We start from the raw sequence: 16,459 nt of genomic DNA on the forward strand, positions 1-16,459 counted from the left end.
TCTAAGATATGAATAGTTCAATTAAAAGCAGCGACAAAAAGAAAAGTCTTCAGCCTGGATTTAAAAGTAGTCAGAGTTGCAGCGGACCTGCAGGTTTCTGGGAGTTTGTTCCAGATATTTGGAGCATAATAACTGAACGCTGCTTTACCATGTTTAGTTCTGACTCTGGGGACAGAAAGCTGACCAGTCCCAGAAGACCTGAGAGATCTGGATGGTTCATAATTTAGCAGGAGGTCAGAAATGTATTTTGGGCCTAAACCATTCAAAGCTTTATAAACCAGCAGCAGTATTTTGAAATCTATTCTTTGACACACAGGAAGCCAGTGTAAAGACTTCAGAACAGGAGTGATGTGATCCACTTTCTTAGTGTTAGTGAGGACTCGAGCAGCGGCGTTCTGAATCAGCTGCAGCTTTCTAATAGATTTTTTAGTGAGACCTGTGAAGACACCATTGCAGTAGTCGAGTCTACTGAAGATAAAAGCATGGACAAGTTTTTCCAAATCCTGCTGTGACATTAGTCTTTTAATCCTAGATATATTCTTTAGGTGATAGTAGGCTGATTTAGTAACTGTTTTAATGTGACTGTTGAAACTCAGGTCAGAGTCCATGACTACACCTAGATTTCTGGCTTTATCTGTTGTTTTGAACATTGCACACTGAAGCTCAGCGCTAACTTTTATACGTTCTGACTTGGCTCCAAAAACCATTACCTCAGTTTTATCTTTGTTTAATTGGAGAAAGTTCCGACACATCCAGTCATTGATTTGTTCAATGCACTTACTCAGTGTTTGAATTGGAGCATAGTCTCCTGGTGAAATTGTTACGTAGATTTGTGTGTCATCCGCATAGCTATGGTAACTTATGTTGTTGTTTTTCATTATCTGAGCCAGTGGTAGCATGTAGATGTTAAAGAGAAGAGGCCCCAAGATGGAGCCTTGAGGAACCCCACATGTCATATTTGTCAACTCAGATGTGTATTTACCCATATAAACAAAGTTGTTTCTGTCCTTTAGGTAGGATTCAAACCAATTTAGAACCGTTTCCGACAGTCCCACCCAGTTTTCCAGTCGGTCTAGTAATATGTTGTGGTCAACAGTGTCAAACGCAGCACTGAGATCTAATAATACTAACACTGAAGTTCTGCCACTGTCTGTGTTTAAGTGGATGTCATTGAAGACCTTTACAAGAGCAGTCTCAGTGCTGTGGTTAGGACAAAAGCCTGACTGGAACACATCGAAACAGTTATTTAAATGCAAGAAATTACTCAGCTGTTGAAAAACAACTTTTTCAATGATTTTACCTAGAAATGGGAGGTTTGATCTGGGCCTGTAATTGTTCATTACTGAAGCATCTAGATTATTCTTTTTTAAGAGTGGTTTGATGACTGCAGTTTTCAGGGCCTGTGGAAAAACACCTGAGTGAAGAGACTTGTTTACTAAATGAAGTAGATCTGAGGCCATGCAAGGCAAAACATCTTTGAAAAATCCTGTTGGAATAATATCAAGGCAGCAGGAGGAGGATTTCAGAAGTTGTATAATGTCCTCTAGGTTTTTATCATTAATCTGATGGAATTGTGTCATGGTGCTTGAATTGTTATTAGGTGGACACAGAGACAACACATTTGCTGTTCCTGATGCAGAGGCACTGACTGCTTGTCTGATTTTCTGAATTTTGTCAGTGAAGAAGGAGGCAAAATCATTGCACGCCCTGGTGGATAGAAATTCAGAGGCTACTGACACTGGGGGGTTAGTTAGTCTGTCGACGGTAGCAAACAAGGCACATGCGTTGTTTTTGTTTTTGGTGATGATGTCAGAGAAGAACGATTGTCGTGCGTTTTTCAATTCCAAATTATAAAGGCCAAGTCTCTCTTTATAGATTTCAAAGTGAACCTGGAGATTTGTTTTTCGCCACCTGCGTTCAGCTTTTCGACATTCTCTTTTTTCTGTTTTCACGCTCATGGCCTTTCTGCAAGGAGATATTTTCTTGCCAGACACTTCCTTTACCTTAGTTGGAGCAATGGCATCTATAACATTTTTAATTTTTTAATTAAAATGATCTACTAGCTCATTTACTGAGATGTTATGTATGTAGCAGGGGCAAGTGTGGAAGAACAATTCTGAGTAAACATTTCCCTAGTATTTTCAGTTAAATATCGCTTTGTGGTTACCTCTTTTTGAACATTTTTGTGAACAGAAATAGAGCTCTCAAAGAAAACACAGGAATGTTCAGAGAGTGCAACATCAGTCACCACAACCTTAGAGATATTCAGACCCTTTGAGATAATTAAGTCCAGAGTGTGCCCCTTATTGTGCGTGGGCTCCGTCACATGCTGAGTCAGTCCATAGCTATCAAGAACACAAAACAGTTCTTTCGCCCCTCTGTCCTGGGGGTTGTCAACATGGATGTTAAAATCACCAACAATGACTAGACGGTCAAAGTCAATACACACTATAGACAGCAGTTCAGTAAAGTCATCAAAAAAGCTTGCACAGTATTTGGGTGGTCTATAGATATTTAGGAACAGAGCTCGAGAGGAGCATTTCAGCTGAAGGGCCACATATTCAAAAGAATCAAAGTTTCCATACGATGTCTTCCTGCATTGAAGGGAATCATTGAACAGAATAGCAACTCCACCCCCTTTCTTATGCATTCTTTCCTGACTCATAAAACTAAAGTTGGGAGGGGTTGATTCGATAAGAACAGCTGCACTGTTATTTTGTTCAATCCAAGTTTCTGTTAAAAACATAAAATCGAGATTGTGCTCAGTGATAAAATCATTGATTAAAAATGTTTTTCCTGCCAAAGACCTGACATTTAATAAAGCTAGTTTAAGTTTGTTAAACACACTATCAGTCATGTTTTTTGTAACAAGCTGTGGCTGACATGGAATCACTGCTAAATTAGATACACTCACACAAACGTTTGAGCGCTTCCTGTTTCTAAAATGATTCACCGCTCTTAATCTATTACCTATCAACACAGATATCGGCAAAGCTATAGGCAGGCAGGGCCCCGACATGTCCTGGAAAGAGTTGAGAGTGCCATACGCCCTTGAGCCTGGACCCATCACATAACAGTAAGAGTTTGTTGCGTTTTGTACACACACATCCTTATCAGGAGACGGGGGAGATGGTGCGGGGGTAAAGGACATGCTGCCAGGGGGGGAGGTGGTTGACGTAGGCGCTGTGATGAAGACGGGGGAGATGGTGCGTGTCTCTGCGGTGATTTTGGTGGGCGTCGTTGAGGAGCGGGGGTAAAGGACATGCTGCCAGCCCTGCGTATCGCCTTAGTTTGGTCTTTGAAATCCAGGAAGGAATCGGTGCCAACCCTCTGTATCTCCTTCATGTGTTCAACGATCTCCAGATTTGTAAGCGTGGTGATTTCCTGCCTTAACCTCATTACGCTTAATCTGGTTTTTGGTGGGCAAATGAGCATGAACTGTTTCTTAGCAGGAACAGCTACGGGAAGAAACAAACAGTTAATAAGAAAAGCATTCTTGAAATATTAAAATGAATATTTACTTCCAACTGATGTTTACACTTCATGTTCTTTACAGGACTCGATCACATGGACGTGGCAAGGGCCTGGAGCGTAAGTACACAATTCCTTATTTCATATAAAGTGTGCTTCGGTATATTTGCTTACTGTTAAAATGTACAATGCACTGTGTTTTTTAACTCTTTTTAAATGCATCATAAATATATAATAAAATAAATGATAATAAGACTTGATGATGATGATGATGATGATGATGATGATGATGATGATACAGTTATATAAATCCTCCAACATATGGGTTAGGGTTACACTGTACAGAAAGATAATTATTCCGACCTAAAAAAAAATACATATTGAATAAAGTAATTTGACAGTGTCTCTGAAAAAGATTAGCGTTATAGTTTTTCTTATGAACATAATTGGAAGGTTCGTCAAGGTTGTCATTCTACAACTCAAGTGCAGGATACTATTTTTGAACTGAACATTGTGGTCTGAACCAGAATCTCCTCAGTGAGATCTCAAATAGACTGGAAGCAGATTAGTTCTGGCTGGAGGAGAAACACTGCCCTTGTTATCTGTCCCTGTCGCATCCTCAGAATATATGTCTGTAGAATAGTGTGTCTGTATCACGTTTCGGTGTGGTTTCCATCATTATGCTGGCTCTGTGAATGCATCTGGCTGTGTGCCCGGCTCGGAGAAGCACAGCTATACATTATTGGAATAAATCTCTGAAAGACACACACAAACTCTAACATTATGCAGTCAGACTATCATTTCATTTCAAACCTGTCATAGAAAGTTTAAGAGTAATACTACATTTACATATACATATATATATTCATACCAAAGTTGAGCTTGTATGCATTTCCCTAAGCTTTGACAAGCGTACTTTAAAAAAAAAATAGTCTGTCCAAACACTGGCTTTTTGGTTTTGAAAAGTAATGATTTAACAATGTGAACAATTTAGAAAAAGTGTTGAGAAAAAAAGTGTTGTCTTTTGAACGCACCGTAAATTATTTGTCGGACCCTTTTTGCCATGGACATGGACATGGACACCAATCACATGTCTTTGTTACTGCATTTGTTTACTGTTTTTGAAAGTGTCCTTTTATCTTCACAGGTTTGAAATCTTGTGGCTGACACTCTGCCAGTTGCACAACAGGTTTGTGGTCGAGGTAAGCTCCCCATACTGCATGTACATCTTGCCCTATTAATTCATGATAATCCCTGCACTTGTAGTATTTCAACGTATTCTATGTGAAAGGAAGTTCATTTCTTCTCTCTGTCTCTCTGCAGTTCCTTCCCATTTACACACCGTCAGAGGAGGAGAAAAAGAACCCTGCTCTCTATGCTATCAACGTGAGACGTGTCTTGGCAAAGTAAGTTACATGTATTGTTCATATCATATGTGGCAGACGCTCCTTTTGAATGTACAAAGGGAAAGGTTGAGGGGATAGGTGATAACTCTCCACAGTTATTTTTTAAATGTATAAACAACAAATACAATATACCTTTGTATTGTCTAATAGGGACAAAGAGCAATGTAACAAACAAGGAAGTGCCTGTGTTTGCTTTTAGGTTAACAACATTATTGTAATTCGACCAAGGAGAAGGATTGGCGAGAGTTTAACACAGGTCAATCACTTTGTGAAAATGTGAAAATAAAATGTTAAATTGAAACCTTCTATTTACATTTTGCATCCCTGATATTCCTGAGTATTGACACTTTGTCTACCTTGAATACCTCTCCTGCATTGAGTATAACAACTCCTGCAGTATTGTTTATGTTCTGTACTACCCGGCATATCTCTTCATTCAAACCATCGTATGCAGTGCTCACAGTTTACCTGTGTTATCATTCTCTCCCACACTCTGTGCTTCACTTCTTGAAGCTGGGGATGGGAAACAAAAGTCCTGCAGAAAAACTAAACACATAGTTCCAATCATCAAAGTTGCCATATCAGTCACTAAGTTATCCTTTATGAGTCTTCACCAGAGTTCGTATTGATTTGTACATACTGATCACTGTCTCCTTGTCGCCTTGCTCAGAGCCCTGGGGGTTCCCATCACAGACTACTCATTTGAAGACTGCCAGCTGGCCATGGCAGAAGGCCAGCTGAGACTGCCAGTGGACACCTGTCTGCTGGAGTTTTCCAAGCTTGCCAGGAGACTGGGGTGAGTCTCTCAACCATTCCAATGTAATCCTCCCATCAAAGAGAACCAAGCCAGGGGCAAAAGGGTGAAACAAGGGCAAAGAACTCACCAAACACTGCAGGGATCCGGATTCAATATCTGGCAGTGGTTTGCTTTCCAGCGAATCAAACTGGTCTTGTGCACAGGTGGTGGAGTATGGGATTGTGTTCTTGTGGCTGTGCTGCTGACTTCCATTGGTTGGTCTTGTGCCTGCACAGTGTGTGATCTGGAGGGGGATAGTGTCCAGTCCACACATGGCTTGGCTTATTGGTGCAACTCCTCTCTGGGAGGTGAAAGGAGAAACTGGCAGTACTAAGTCTTATGATGGAGTCTAATATTTGGCAGTGACAAGGACTAAGATTAGTGCAGATAAGAGAAAAAGGACAGAACATTTTCATTATTTGGCAGCAATACGGCAGAATCTTAATTGAATGCGGTCCAACAAAGGTAGAAATAATATGGTCTTTATGATTGTGTGTTTTCTATGGCCCAGTTATTAATGACTGGAAATGTATCCCTCCTTGCTGCCCCAGGCTAAAACCCCGGAACACTGAGAAGGTTCTGCAGGATTATGTGAACAGAGCCAGGAAGCTGGAAGGTCAGAAGCTGGACTTGGACGACTTTGCTCAGTTCCTCGACGTGCCAGTTTCAGAGATGCTCCGAGACATGTTCTCTCTTTTTGACGAGGTAAAGACTGGAACTGCTTCACTCACAACCATGACAGCTCTAAAGCAGTGGTTCTCAACTGGTGGGTCGCGACCCAAAAGTGGGTCGCGGACCCGTTTGCAGTGGGTCGCGGACCCGTTTGCAGTGGGTCGCGGATGTGTGAGTGAAGACATTTTTTTTTGGGGGGGAAAAGTCAAACTTTTATTTTGAAGGCCCAATTTTCTAACGCTGTGCATGCAGTCGGCGTTGGACTGGAAGTACCGGAGACCATAAACGGCTTTGAAAACTTCTGTCACGTAGTGATCATCTTCTCAATAAAATATCTTTGCTGATGTTTTTTCGAGTCTTCTGGCCAATCAGAATCAAGATTGTTGCCGGAAGTGCCCACGGAGAATAACTTTGCGGTAGAACTCTTCTTTATACATCCATGGGTACAATTTCAGATAAAAAAGAACACATAATCAAATATGACCCCCGAGTTGATGATTGACAGGTCACAGAACAATGGGAGATATCTACCCTTACCCACAATTTAAAGTAAGTCACACAGACTATCTCCTCTTTACTCTTCTCGCAGCAAGATGTCAGAACAAAGAGAAAAACAAACAATGGCATAAATATTATTAACATGTCGGGTAGCTAGTAATAGATTAATTTATTTTCTTCCCAGTGTACCAGAATGCATAGTTTATGTTAGTATTTCTAAAAATCTCCTGGGGGAGAATCCCCCCAGACCCCCCTTCTGGGGTTGGGTTTTCAGCATGCGTGCCTTTTTATATAGTTCAGCTTTGATTCCATCATTTCATTAAACCTTTTTTAAAAGCATACTTTAGTTCTGTGAAGGGATATAAGGGATATATGCACTGTACTTCACTTTTATCAATATTGTATGCTGAAAAGCGTATTTATTACAGCACGTTTTTTTGTCGAATAGATTTGAGTGCTTCAAAATGTTGGGTCGCGATGTATTGACCAAGTAAAAAGTGGGTCCCGAGGCCCGACCAGTTGAGAACCACTGCTCTAAAGGATAACTCTCATATTACGTAATACTCGCTTTCAATGGATAAAGCACTGCAATATAGCTACACTAAATGACAGGAGTTGTGATACATGTGCAGTAAGCATTTTCTGCTTCAGTTTAGTGCATGAATAAACTCCAAGCAGGCAGTTGACTAAGTGCTTCTATAAAAACACTGTAAAGACTGGAGGCTGCATTGAATACCAGATGCATATTTGAAACTAATCACAGCCCCTTGCTTTTCATTCGGGGATACATTTGCAGTATAGAACCCAAACAAACAATCATGTTTTTTATTGCAGTGATGTGTTCACGACCTAATCAACAATCACCCGCAGCTATTTCTGTGAAATAAATAAATGAGTAGCCTTGCTCACATCCTCTGTCTTCATCTTTCGTAAAGCGTTGTTTTTCTCTCGTTGTTCCAGCATGAAGATAACTGCATGGATATCAGAGAATATGTGATAGCCTTATCTGTCATATGCAGACCTGCCAAAACTCTGGAAACGATGAAATTGGCCTTCAAGGTATGTTCTGTTTTCAAGCTTTACGCTTATCTAACCATCAGACAGAAAAAGAGTTCCCTGTGCCTGCTTAGGATCTCAATGAGACATGTGCTGTGTTAAAATGACGCTAACTGTAGGTTCTAATAAAGCAGTTCTAGCATACTGACACATGTTTAAACATAGGTTTCTCATTGTTCATGCTCAGATGTGTATTTCATTACATCAGATTTAATGTGCATTATCATAACAACCAATCGGTTGATAACCAAACAATTTGAGTAGTATTGAGAATAAAGATTTATGATTTATAAAAAGGGAAACCACTTAAAGAGCAATTTCTCTGGCTCCTTATCTGACAACCAGTCAGAGTGCTGATAACAAGAGATAACACCTGTGCTTCTCCCCATTGTGTGTTGTGCAGATGTTTGAGGCAGAGGAGGACGGTGCCATCACAGAGATGGAGCTGGCAGTTATCCTGAAAACGGCTTTAGGAGTGACGCACCTCAGCGTGTCGCGTCTCTTCACTGCCATCGATCCCGAAGACACAGGGAAGATCACATTTGGTAAGAGATTTGATACAATTAAGTCAATAAGGTCATCTTTATTAATTTAGCTTTTGTTCATGAGGAGCAGTAGATTCACAACCATGTCAGTCTGTCTCTGGGCATTTCTTTAGGCCTCAGTCTCATGCTTTCTTTGCCTCTGGCGCCCTCCTGTGGTCTTTCACAGCGTTCAGTTATTATGCTCCAAATATCTGGAACAAACTCCCAGAAACCTGCAGGTCCGCTGCAACTCTTACTACTTTTAAATCCAGGCTGAAGACTTTTCTTTTTGCCGCTGCTTTTAATTGAACTATTCATATCTTAAACTGCACTGTAACTTTTATTCATGTAATTTTTTCTTTTAATGTTTATTTTATTATATTTTCTTTTTAATGACTGTTTTTAAATGCCATTTTCTTAATGTCTTTCGTTTTTGTAAAGCACTTTGAATTGCCTTATGTTGAAAGGTGCTATATAAATAAACTTGCCTTGCCTTTCTACAGATAAGTTCAGATGCTTTGTGGAGCAGCACCCAGACATTTCAGAGGAGTACCTGTACGCAGAGAACGCAGGCCTCAGCAGCGGCTCCTGCCACGTTCACCACACAGAGTCCAGCCTGTCTTCCCGGAAGCTGCGAGGCACTGCCAACAAAAAAACAGCTAACGGTATCTGCCCTGACTTCAGCCCCAAAGACCATGACGGCACAATAGATGGACTTTTCAAGAAACACAACTAAAAGGGTTTAAAAAGTGGGAGAAAAACAAACACCTCTCCTGGTGAGAGGGTGTTGTGTAGTGGGGGAGCAGAGGGTAGCTATGTACTTGTTGGTTATTAAAATGTTTGACAAGTATCAAATCATTTTAGTAACCACAACTACAAAAATGAAGAAGTTTACCTTACCCTTTTGTATTAGTATTGTGTCCATGATTTTGGTTATCTTCATTCTGGTAACCAGTTTATTTTGTTATAAATTCCTTTTTTTTTTCATAGAAAGGATCGTCAAAATGCCAAACAATGGCTGTCAGAGGCTTGAATACTTGTAGGGCAAGCACTTATAAAAAAATCCTGGGGCCAATGTTTTTTCCTTCAACATAGTGCTATCTGTGCATGTGTTCAACATGATGGAAGCGAGAAAAAACACAAGCCCCGGGCAGGGAAGTTAACAAATATTTAGTAAAAATCAGTGTTGGATTATTTGACCTGTAACTTGTATCGGTTCCCTCTCTTTAATGGTAGCTGCCTTTTGAACTGAAGTGCAGAGTGCATGGGCTCATGTTATTTGAGCAGTATTGAGGATTATTCATCTGAAGAAGGGAGTCCTAAGGGTACTGGTGACAATTGTAGCTACAGTAGCCACATTTGAGGTTAACCCGGGTCTCTGTGAGTGGATGGTCATAATTGCTATGAGCCTCTTACATATACAGTGATACATTTGATTTAGCTCAGGGTTCAGTGACAAAAATGTAACTTGTATGATGTCATCATTTTTGACGCTCACTGGGTGAAGTGCATGTCTTTATTTTCAGTACTCATCTGTTACTCCTCAGTCACATTATCTTCACACATTTCTTTCAGGTTGGCGAATTGAAGTGTCTTTTTTTTTTTGATTGTTGAAATCACACAACGTGGACCAAAAATGCATTGGGTGATTTAATGTCACCCGTCATGTCTGTACGGTCCTTTTCTGTCAGTGGTGTAATGGCTGCAAGGAGGGGAGGGGGCTCACAATGTGTGGCCATTGAAAGCACAGTTAGTTAGGTGGCTTTGTTGGGTATTCTAAAGGCAAGGTCATAGTACTTCCCTTTCTGTCTTACACTGCTATATTTGTAGTCATTCCTACCATTTTCACAGCATATCCTCAGTATCTCTGAAACGTCTACTTCTCATGTGTTCATGGAATATTCAAACAATGGGCCTTAAGTTGCTTGTTTTTCAAAAGATACCCAAGCACCTTTGCATCTAGCCACATTCAAGGGACCAGTTGAGAATTGGAAAATATCCACCTATGGTAATATGTTGGCCTGGTTTTTTGTGTTTTTGTTATCATGATCTAATTGGCACACAATGTGATATTACCTCTTAGTGCACTAACATGCAGCCTGCAGCGTTAATAATCAAAGGCTGGGTTGGCCTATGTTTTATTATGACTATATAGGATTACAAATGTAATCTCAAATCACTCTTCTTTAGTCATTAGTGTTCTTTAACATATTTTAGCACACAGTTTCACTTCAGTGCGAAGTATTTTATTCTGGCGTTTTGCAATGTGTCCAGAATTTACCATAAAGTATCTTTGTTTGATTTTGAAATCAAGAATCTAAAATTACAATCAATTTTTGGATTTATTGGCCAGAAAGCCACACATAATGATGCTCATTTCAATCACCTTATTTATGTCTCGTATTTCTGCAAACGTGAAACGATATTATACTACAACGCCTTTCAAAATGTACAGTGCTATACATCATGTTATTTTATAGCACGACTAAATGTTAAAGGGAATACCTCTCCTGAGCAGATGAATGAAACACAAGAGACTCTGTTTGTAGCCGGTTATACTTTGGATCTGTGCATTCATGGTTTCAGTCCATTGAGTTTGTATTTATTGATATCACTTCAGAATGAACAACTTTGAATTGTATACGTTTGTGTGGGTGAGCTTCACGTTCCCATCCCATTCATGACCATGCATACTGTACATGTACTCTCATTATGGCTTTCGGTGAAGCAATAGTTCACATCTCTTAAATCTTCTCAAAAGATATGCTTCTAAAGAGTTCTGATATGCATTTAGAATATTCCAAATGCAGGACATTTTGTGAATTTTTGAAATACGTATATGAATGATTTTTATTTCCACTGCCATGACAAAGATCTGTGATCTTCTCTCTTTTGCAGATGACAAATGAGCTACATTATCATTTTCCTTTGTATAATACTGCAAATGTTTTGTGTCGTACACCTCCTACACAGTGTAAAGGTTTATTGTTGTTATATTATTACTGCTGATTATCGCTAAGTTGACTGCTTAGAAACAACAATGCAGATTTCTTAATGAAACCGATAGCCTTGAATCTATAGAGTTTTTATGCTAAAAAAGAGAATGTATAGACAATCTTGTCACAATCAGAAGCTATCCAAAGCGCTGATCTCCAGTGGACATATTCCCAAAAAGTCATGGTTTTCAAATTTAAACTTTTTATCCAGTTTGAACCTTCTTTCACCATTGACTTTTTTTTTATGTTTAAGGCATGCAGGTTGAAAAGGGCATTGTTTAAGTGTGTCGGGCCTCGAGGTGATGTCTGCCACCACATGACGGGCCGCATCGCACAAACACACAGACTGTACGCATATATATATATATGTTAAACAACAATCTTTTACTTCTATCACCTTTTTAAACTTGTACGTATTTGTGCTTGCACTTTAGATTATTTTCTTACTTTTTTTTGGTAAAGCATGTTAAGTTTGTAAGTTACAGTATTGTAGCTCTATTTTGTTAATATAAAAACGTTTTTGCATTCAAATATCTGCTGCGATAATGAAAGCGCAGAAGAAATTAGAGATCACACATTACAGAAAGCTGTCCTACGTTACTCTATGTGAGAGCTTGGTTTGTGTAAACATCTTAACATGTTTGAATTTTGGAATTTGTATAAGCTTGAAACAATTTTGTAAACGCGTAGGACTTGGAAACGATTGGAATGACTAAAAACTGCACCGTGGAATGATTAAATATTAAATGTACTCCCAAGTGATGTGATTTTACAGCAGGTGGTTAATTATACAATTCACTATGTATGTATAATGGAACCCATACTGTTTGTTTACATAGGTGGAGAACAAAGCATTGACCCAGAATGAAATGTACTGAGCCACTGTAACCCAGTTATGTTCGTTAGTTTTTTGTAACACAATGTCAATGTGAAGTTCTAAAGAATCATATATTTTACAAGTCAAATATGTGCATTTATATATATTCAATACTTCAGTACAATTTGGCATCGGGGCTGTAAGAATATAGCGGGTCCATTTGTTTTTCACACTTTCCCTTTATGTCAAATAACTCTGTAGAGGTGAGTCTAATTTTTGTACTTGCTATCAATCTGATCAAATGTAAACCTGCGAGAGATAAACTTGTATTTATGCTACTGCTGCCTGCTTCCCACAGTTTGTCCAGCAGAGAGCCTAAGACGAAAGACTTGTGTACTCTTGACAGAGCGATAGTGTTTTTATGATGGCTTATGTCCGTGGACCAAGAAACTGAACTCTCTGTTTTCTCTGTAGCTTTACTTCCTGTCTTTTTTCTATACTCAACAGGTTTTATTTTATTAATGCATTTTGATGATGAAGAGTCATTACTGCAAGCTACTTTGAATTTGTCTGTTCAGGACTGCTATGATATAACTTGTTAATGTGACTCTTGGATTGAATAAACAAATGAAATGTTAACACGTGGTTGTTTCTGTCACGATGGTAATTGATGGTGTGTGTGTGTGTGTTTGGTTGCATAAAGGGATTTGAAGTATGATTAATAAAGGAAAGTGATTCCATCTTGCATATTGAAAAAGGTTCTACATTATGTCAAAGTTGAAATGCAGCTGATTTTTTCTTCTGTTTTCCACTATCTTGCTTATTGTACAAATGTCTCCCTCTTGAGGTAACATGGTGGCAGTGCGGTGTTGAGTCTGGAGTGCAGTTGCATCAGGTGTGTTAAAGTCTTTCATATAACTCGTGTGAATAACTGTTGCACATAATTCCTATGTCAAGAGATGTAATGCAAGTGGTATTGGCATTTCCCTGGCCCCTTGAATCCATATCATCAATATTGTTGAACCTGATCGTCAGTACATCTTTAAATGAATGTCTGATATATATATATATAATGCAGATCTTAATAAGCAAGTTGAGTTTGACATCATCAAAGCCCTTTTTCATTAGATCTGTGTTTGCAGAAAAATTGATTTACATGTTGATATATCTCCGTGGCAGCAAAGGATGTGCAATGTGTGTCATTGGGTTTTTCTATCACGGCTATCGAAGGATTTAAACTACCAATGAAGCATGTTATATAGATGACATTATTTAGTTTGCTCTCCTGGTTGTCTTCAATTTGTGTTACATCCCTGTCTCTTTTTTACTGCAGTTTTGACTGATTGAATGCCTCGCTATTTTGAACTTTCTAGTAGTACAGAGGCCTGGTTTGTCTGGCTGTTGGTTGGTCCACTACTCCACCGACTGAAAGGATTTCCATGACAGGTTGTGTAGACATTCATGGTCTCTAGAGACTGCCCTGAGTTTTTCTGTAGTATACCTATCATGTCAAATGTTGATTGATCATCACCTCGATTGTCACCTGACATTTCCTTAAGCGCCGAGCAATTACTTACTACTTACTTTTTTAATATTTGTCGTTTTCAGTTAAATAAAAACTTTTATAATCCTATAAATTGTTACCAGAAACTAAGTATCGCTTACATTGCTTTGTATGTAACAGGGGCTTGGCTGCTCAAACTTGTAACTTTAAAGTGATTGTGGTGTTTTTCTTATTAACTACTGACATGTTTTCTTCTTTATTAACTACTTCCTCTTTTGCAGCTCTTGTTATGCATCATTCAAGGCTGCCGGTCCACTGCTTTGCTCAGCAGGTAACATTTGTTGCCTTTTTCTTTTTGGGGCCGGGGGGTAACATCTTGGACTCTAATTGTCCAAAATCATCCATCACACAATAGACAAAAAATGTGCCCTCATTCCTCGTTTTGTCTTTTATTCCTTTAGAAAGTTCCTGCAGGAAGCAGACAATGCTCAGATAAACTATAAGGACGGGTGAAAGATTTTGGTTCTTCATGCTTTGCAAAGTATTTCCGGCCTAAGATCCAGATATGACATTTAGCCACCTGCAGTCAACATGTTGATGTGTCCTTGCTCCCGATGGCCAATAGTGTGTGAATGTTTGTAAATGTTAGATTCCTTGACCAAAAGTAGGACATGCTCTGTATGAATGGGGTGTAAATGGGTGAATGATGACTTGAATGTAAAGCTCTTTGAGCGGTCGTAAAGAGTGGATAAAGCGCTATATAAATGCTGTCCATTTACCAATTAACTTGTTAGAATGGAACAGAGATTTCAAAGGCATTGTGACTATACTGTTGCAGGCAATTAGGCCACTACTTGCTTTTTTCTGAAGAAAAGTGTTTCTGAAAGGCCCAGGATGTGCACAATTCAAAATGTACTTTCATTTTTACCACCACCCTCTTCCATCTCCTCTGCCTCACCTCCTGCACCCCCTCTACTCTCCCCCCACCCTCTCTGGGTCTCAGCTGTTGCCTTTATGAAAACAAGACACTCGATTATGTTCACCTCATCGTTTGTCCGAGCTCCATCGGAAACCTCATACATCGAGCGCGGCCTACATCGACCCAACAATTTCTGATATGAGGCCCAAGGCTTGATGGATGATTGCACTTTCAGGGTTTGTTGGTGCGACTGTGGTGTTGGTGGGAGGGATTAGTGGCCGATTGATCACTGAAAGTGGCTTGCAAACAACAAGCTGTCATTGTGGACACACAGCCATAAATCTGTCCGTGGGGAGCGGGCTGATTGGGTTATTTAAAACGCTGTCCCTGTTTTGGTTGGGTTTGAAATGGGAGAGGTCTGAGTGTCAGGGATAATTATGTTTAGACCTGTCGGACATTACAGGTAATGAGATTTTCTGCCTATTGACAAGGCGGTAGGCAGGGGCGGATCTAGAAAAAATATTCATGGGGTGGCAAGAGGGTGGCAGGAGAATTTCAGGGGTGGCATCCCCTGGCAGAAGTATATGCTGATTTAATCGCAGTCATATCAATCAATGTTAACTTGGAAAGCCACAATATTGATATTTTTAACTCAATAACATTAGGTGACATTATTGTGGCACATCAGTAAAGCCTTAAATATAAATATATAAGGTGGCAGACATAATTTAATGAATTTTAACTGAACAATAACTGAATGAGTTTGTCTCACTCTTAGACCAGCAGGGGTACCAAATATATGCAGACTGCTGCAATAAGTACATTAATTAACTGTCTCATCGATGTTTGTCTGTATGAATATGATAATATTAACAATGATATTATTCCTATCAGCTGTCAATCACTGTTATTATTCACATATTCAGTGTTATTATTAAATAAACTATATTTTTTGGAGGAGTTAATGATGAATGTTCCTCAAGATGCTTGCTCACCCTCCTTCAAATTTGAAAGACAAGTAATTACTATCATAAATCAAAAGAATTAAAAGAACAGTTCAGCGCCCCACAACTTCATTGCAAACACTTACAACCTTGACTTTACATCAGAAAGAACAAACATTAAAGAAGTGACTAACTGCACCAATTAGGCCTTGTGGCCTGTAGCACCAGCACCATCCTTGATGGAGCATATGTGTGGGCTGGACTTGTATTTTACAGGAAAGGAGTGAGCAGAGGGTAGAGTTGTCGATTCTTGTTCTGTTTTCTGTGACTATCTTCCTCACCCTCTCAAGAGGTTTCTCAATACTCAAATGTCCCCTCCTCGACTCCTCGGTCCTCCGGTAGTGACCCGGAAATGAATTTCAGCGCGCCATGTTGAAGGACATCTCATTTCTCTAAATGCACTTCGAGGACCGAGCATCGAGGAGGAGCTCTAACCGAGGAGACACTAATGCATCCTCCACGGCTCCTCCACGGATGCATTTCCGGGAACGCACGGCCGGACTTATCTCAGCCAATGACAGCTCTGCATGCATCCCTTGGATATTATATTAGTAACTGCTTTCATCGCAACGCGATGTTTACAGTGAGAACAGCTGTGAGGTCCGTGCAGAAAGCAGAGCAGTGTGTAAAATATATATCACTCAGTATAACAGGCCTACATTACTTTCTGTATTTGTATGCTGTAGTTTAGTAGATATCTTCAAACAAAGAGTCGATATTTTTCTAAGACCATTTAGTGCTTCACATAATAAAATACACAACGGCTGTAGCCTGATTATGTTTTAGGAGCAGTAGG

At 39.6% G+C, this 16,459-nt stretch overlaps 1 protein-coding gene across 2 annotated transcripts in view; it reads left to right on the top strand.

Annotated features, from left to right (window-relative positions):
* LOC117541460 (lysophosphatidylcholine acyltransferase 1) overlaps positions 1-12,875 on the top strand; it is a 37,991-nt gene extending 25,116 nt beyond the window's left edge. For both annotated transcript variants that reach the window (XM_034208621.1, XM_034208619.1), the window contains 8 exons: positions 3,557-3,591; positions 4,619-4,673; positions 4,795-4,877; positions 5,548-5,673; positions 6,225-6,378; positions 7,804-7,902; positions 8,303-8,444; positions 8,927-12,875. In XM_034208621.1, coding sequence (XP_034064512.1) covers positions 3,557-3,591; positions 4,619-4,673; positions 4,795-4,877; positions 5,548-5,673; positions 6,225-6,378; positions 7,804-7,902; positions 8,303-8,444; positions 8,927-9,159 — 927 coding nt within the window. In that variant the 3' untranslated portion in view covers positions 9,160-12,875. The remainder of the gene's footprint in view (positions 1-3,556; positions 3,592-4,618; positions 4,674-4,794; positions 4,878-5,547; positions 5,674-6,224; positions 6,379-7,803; positions 7,903-8,302; positions 8,445-8,926) is intronic.
* Positions 12,876-16,459: the final 3,584 nt, after the last annotated feature.

The sequence above is a fragment of the Gymnodraco acuticeps genome, unplaced genomic scaffold, assembly GCF_902827175.1.
Source record: "Gymnodraco acuticeps unplaced genomic scaffold, fGymAcu1.1, whole genome shotgun sequence".
NCBI classification, from domain to species: Eukaryota; Metazoa; Chordata; class Actinopteri; order Perciformes; family Bathydraconidae; genus Gymnodraco; species Gymnodraco acuticeps.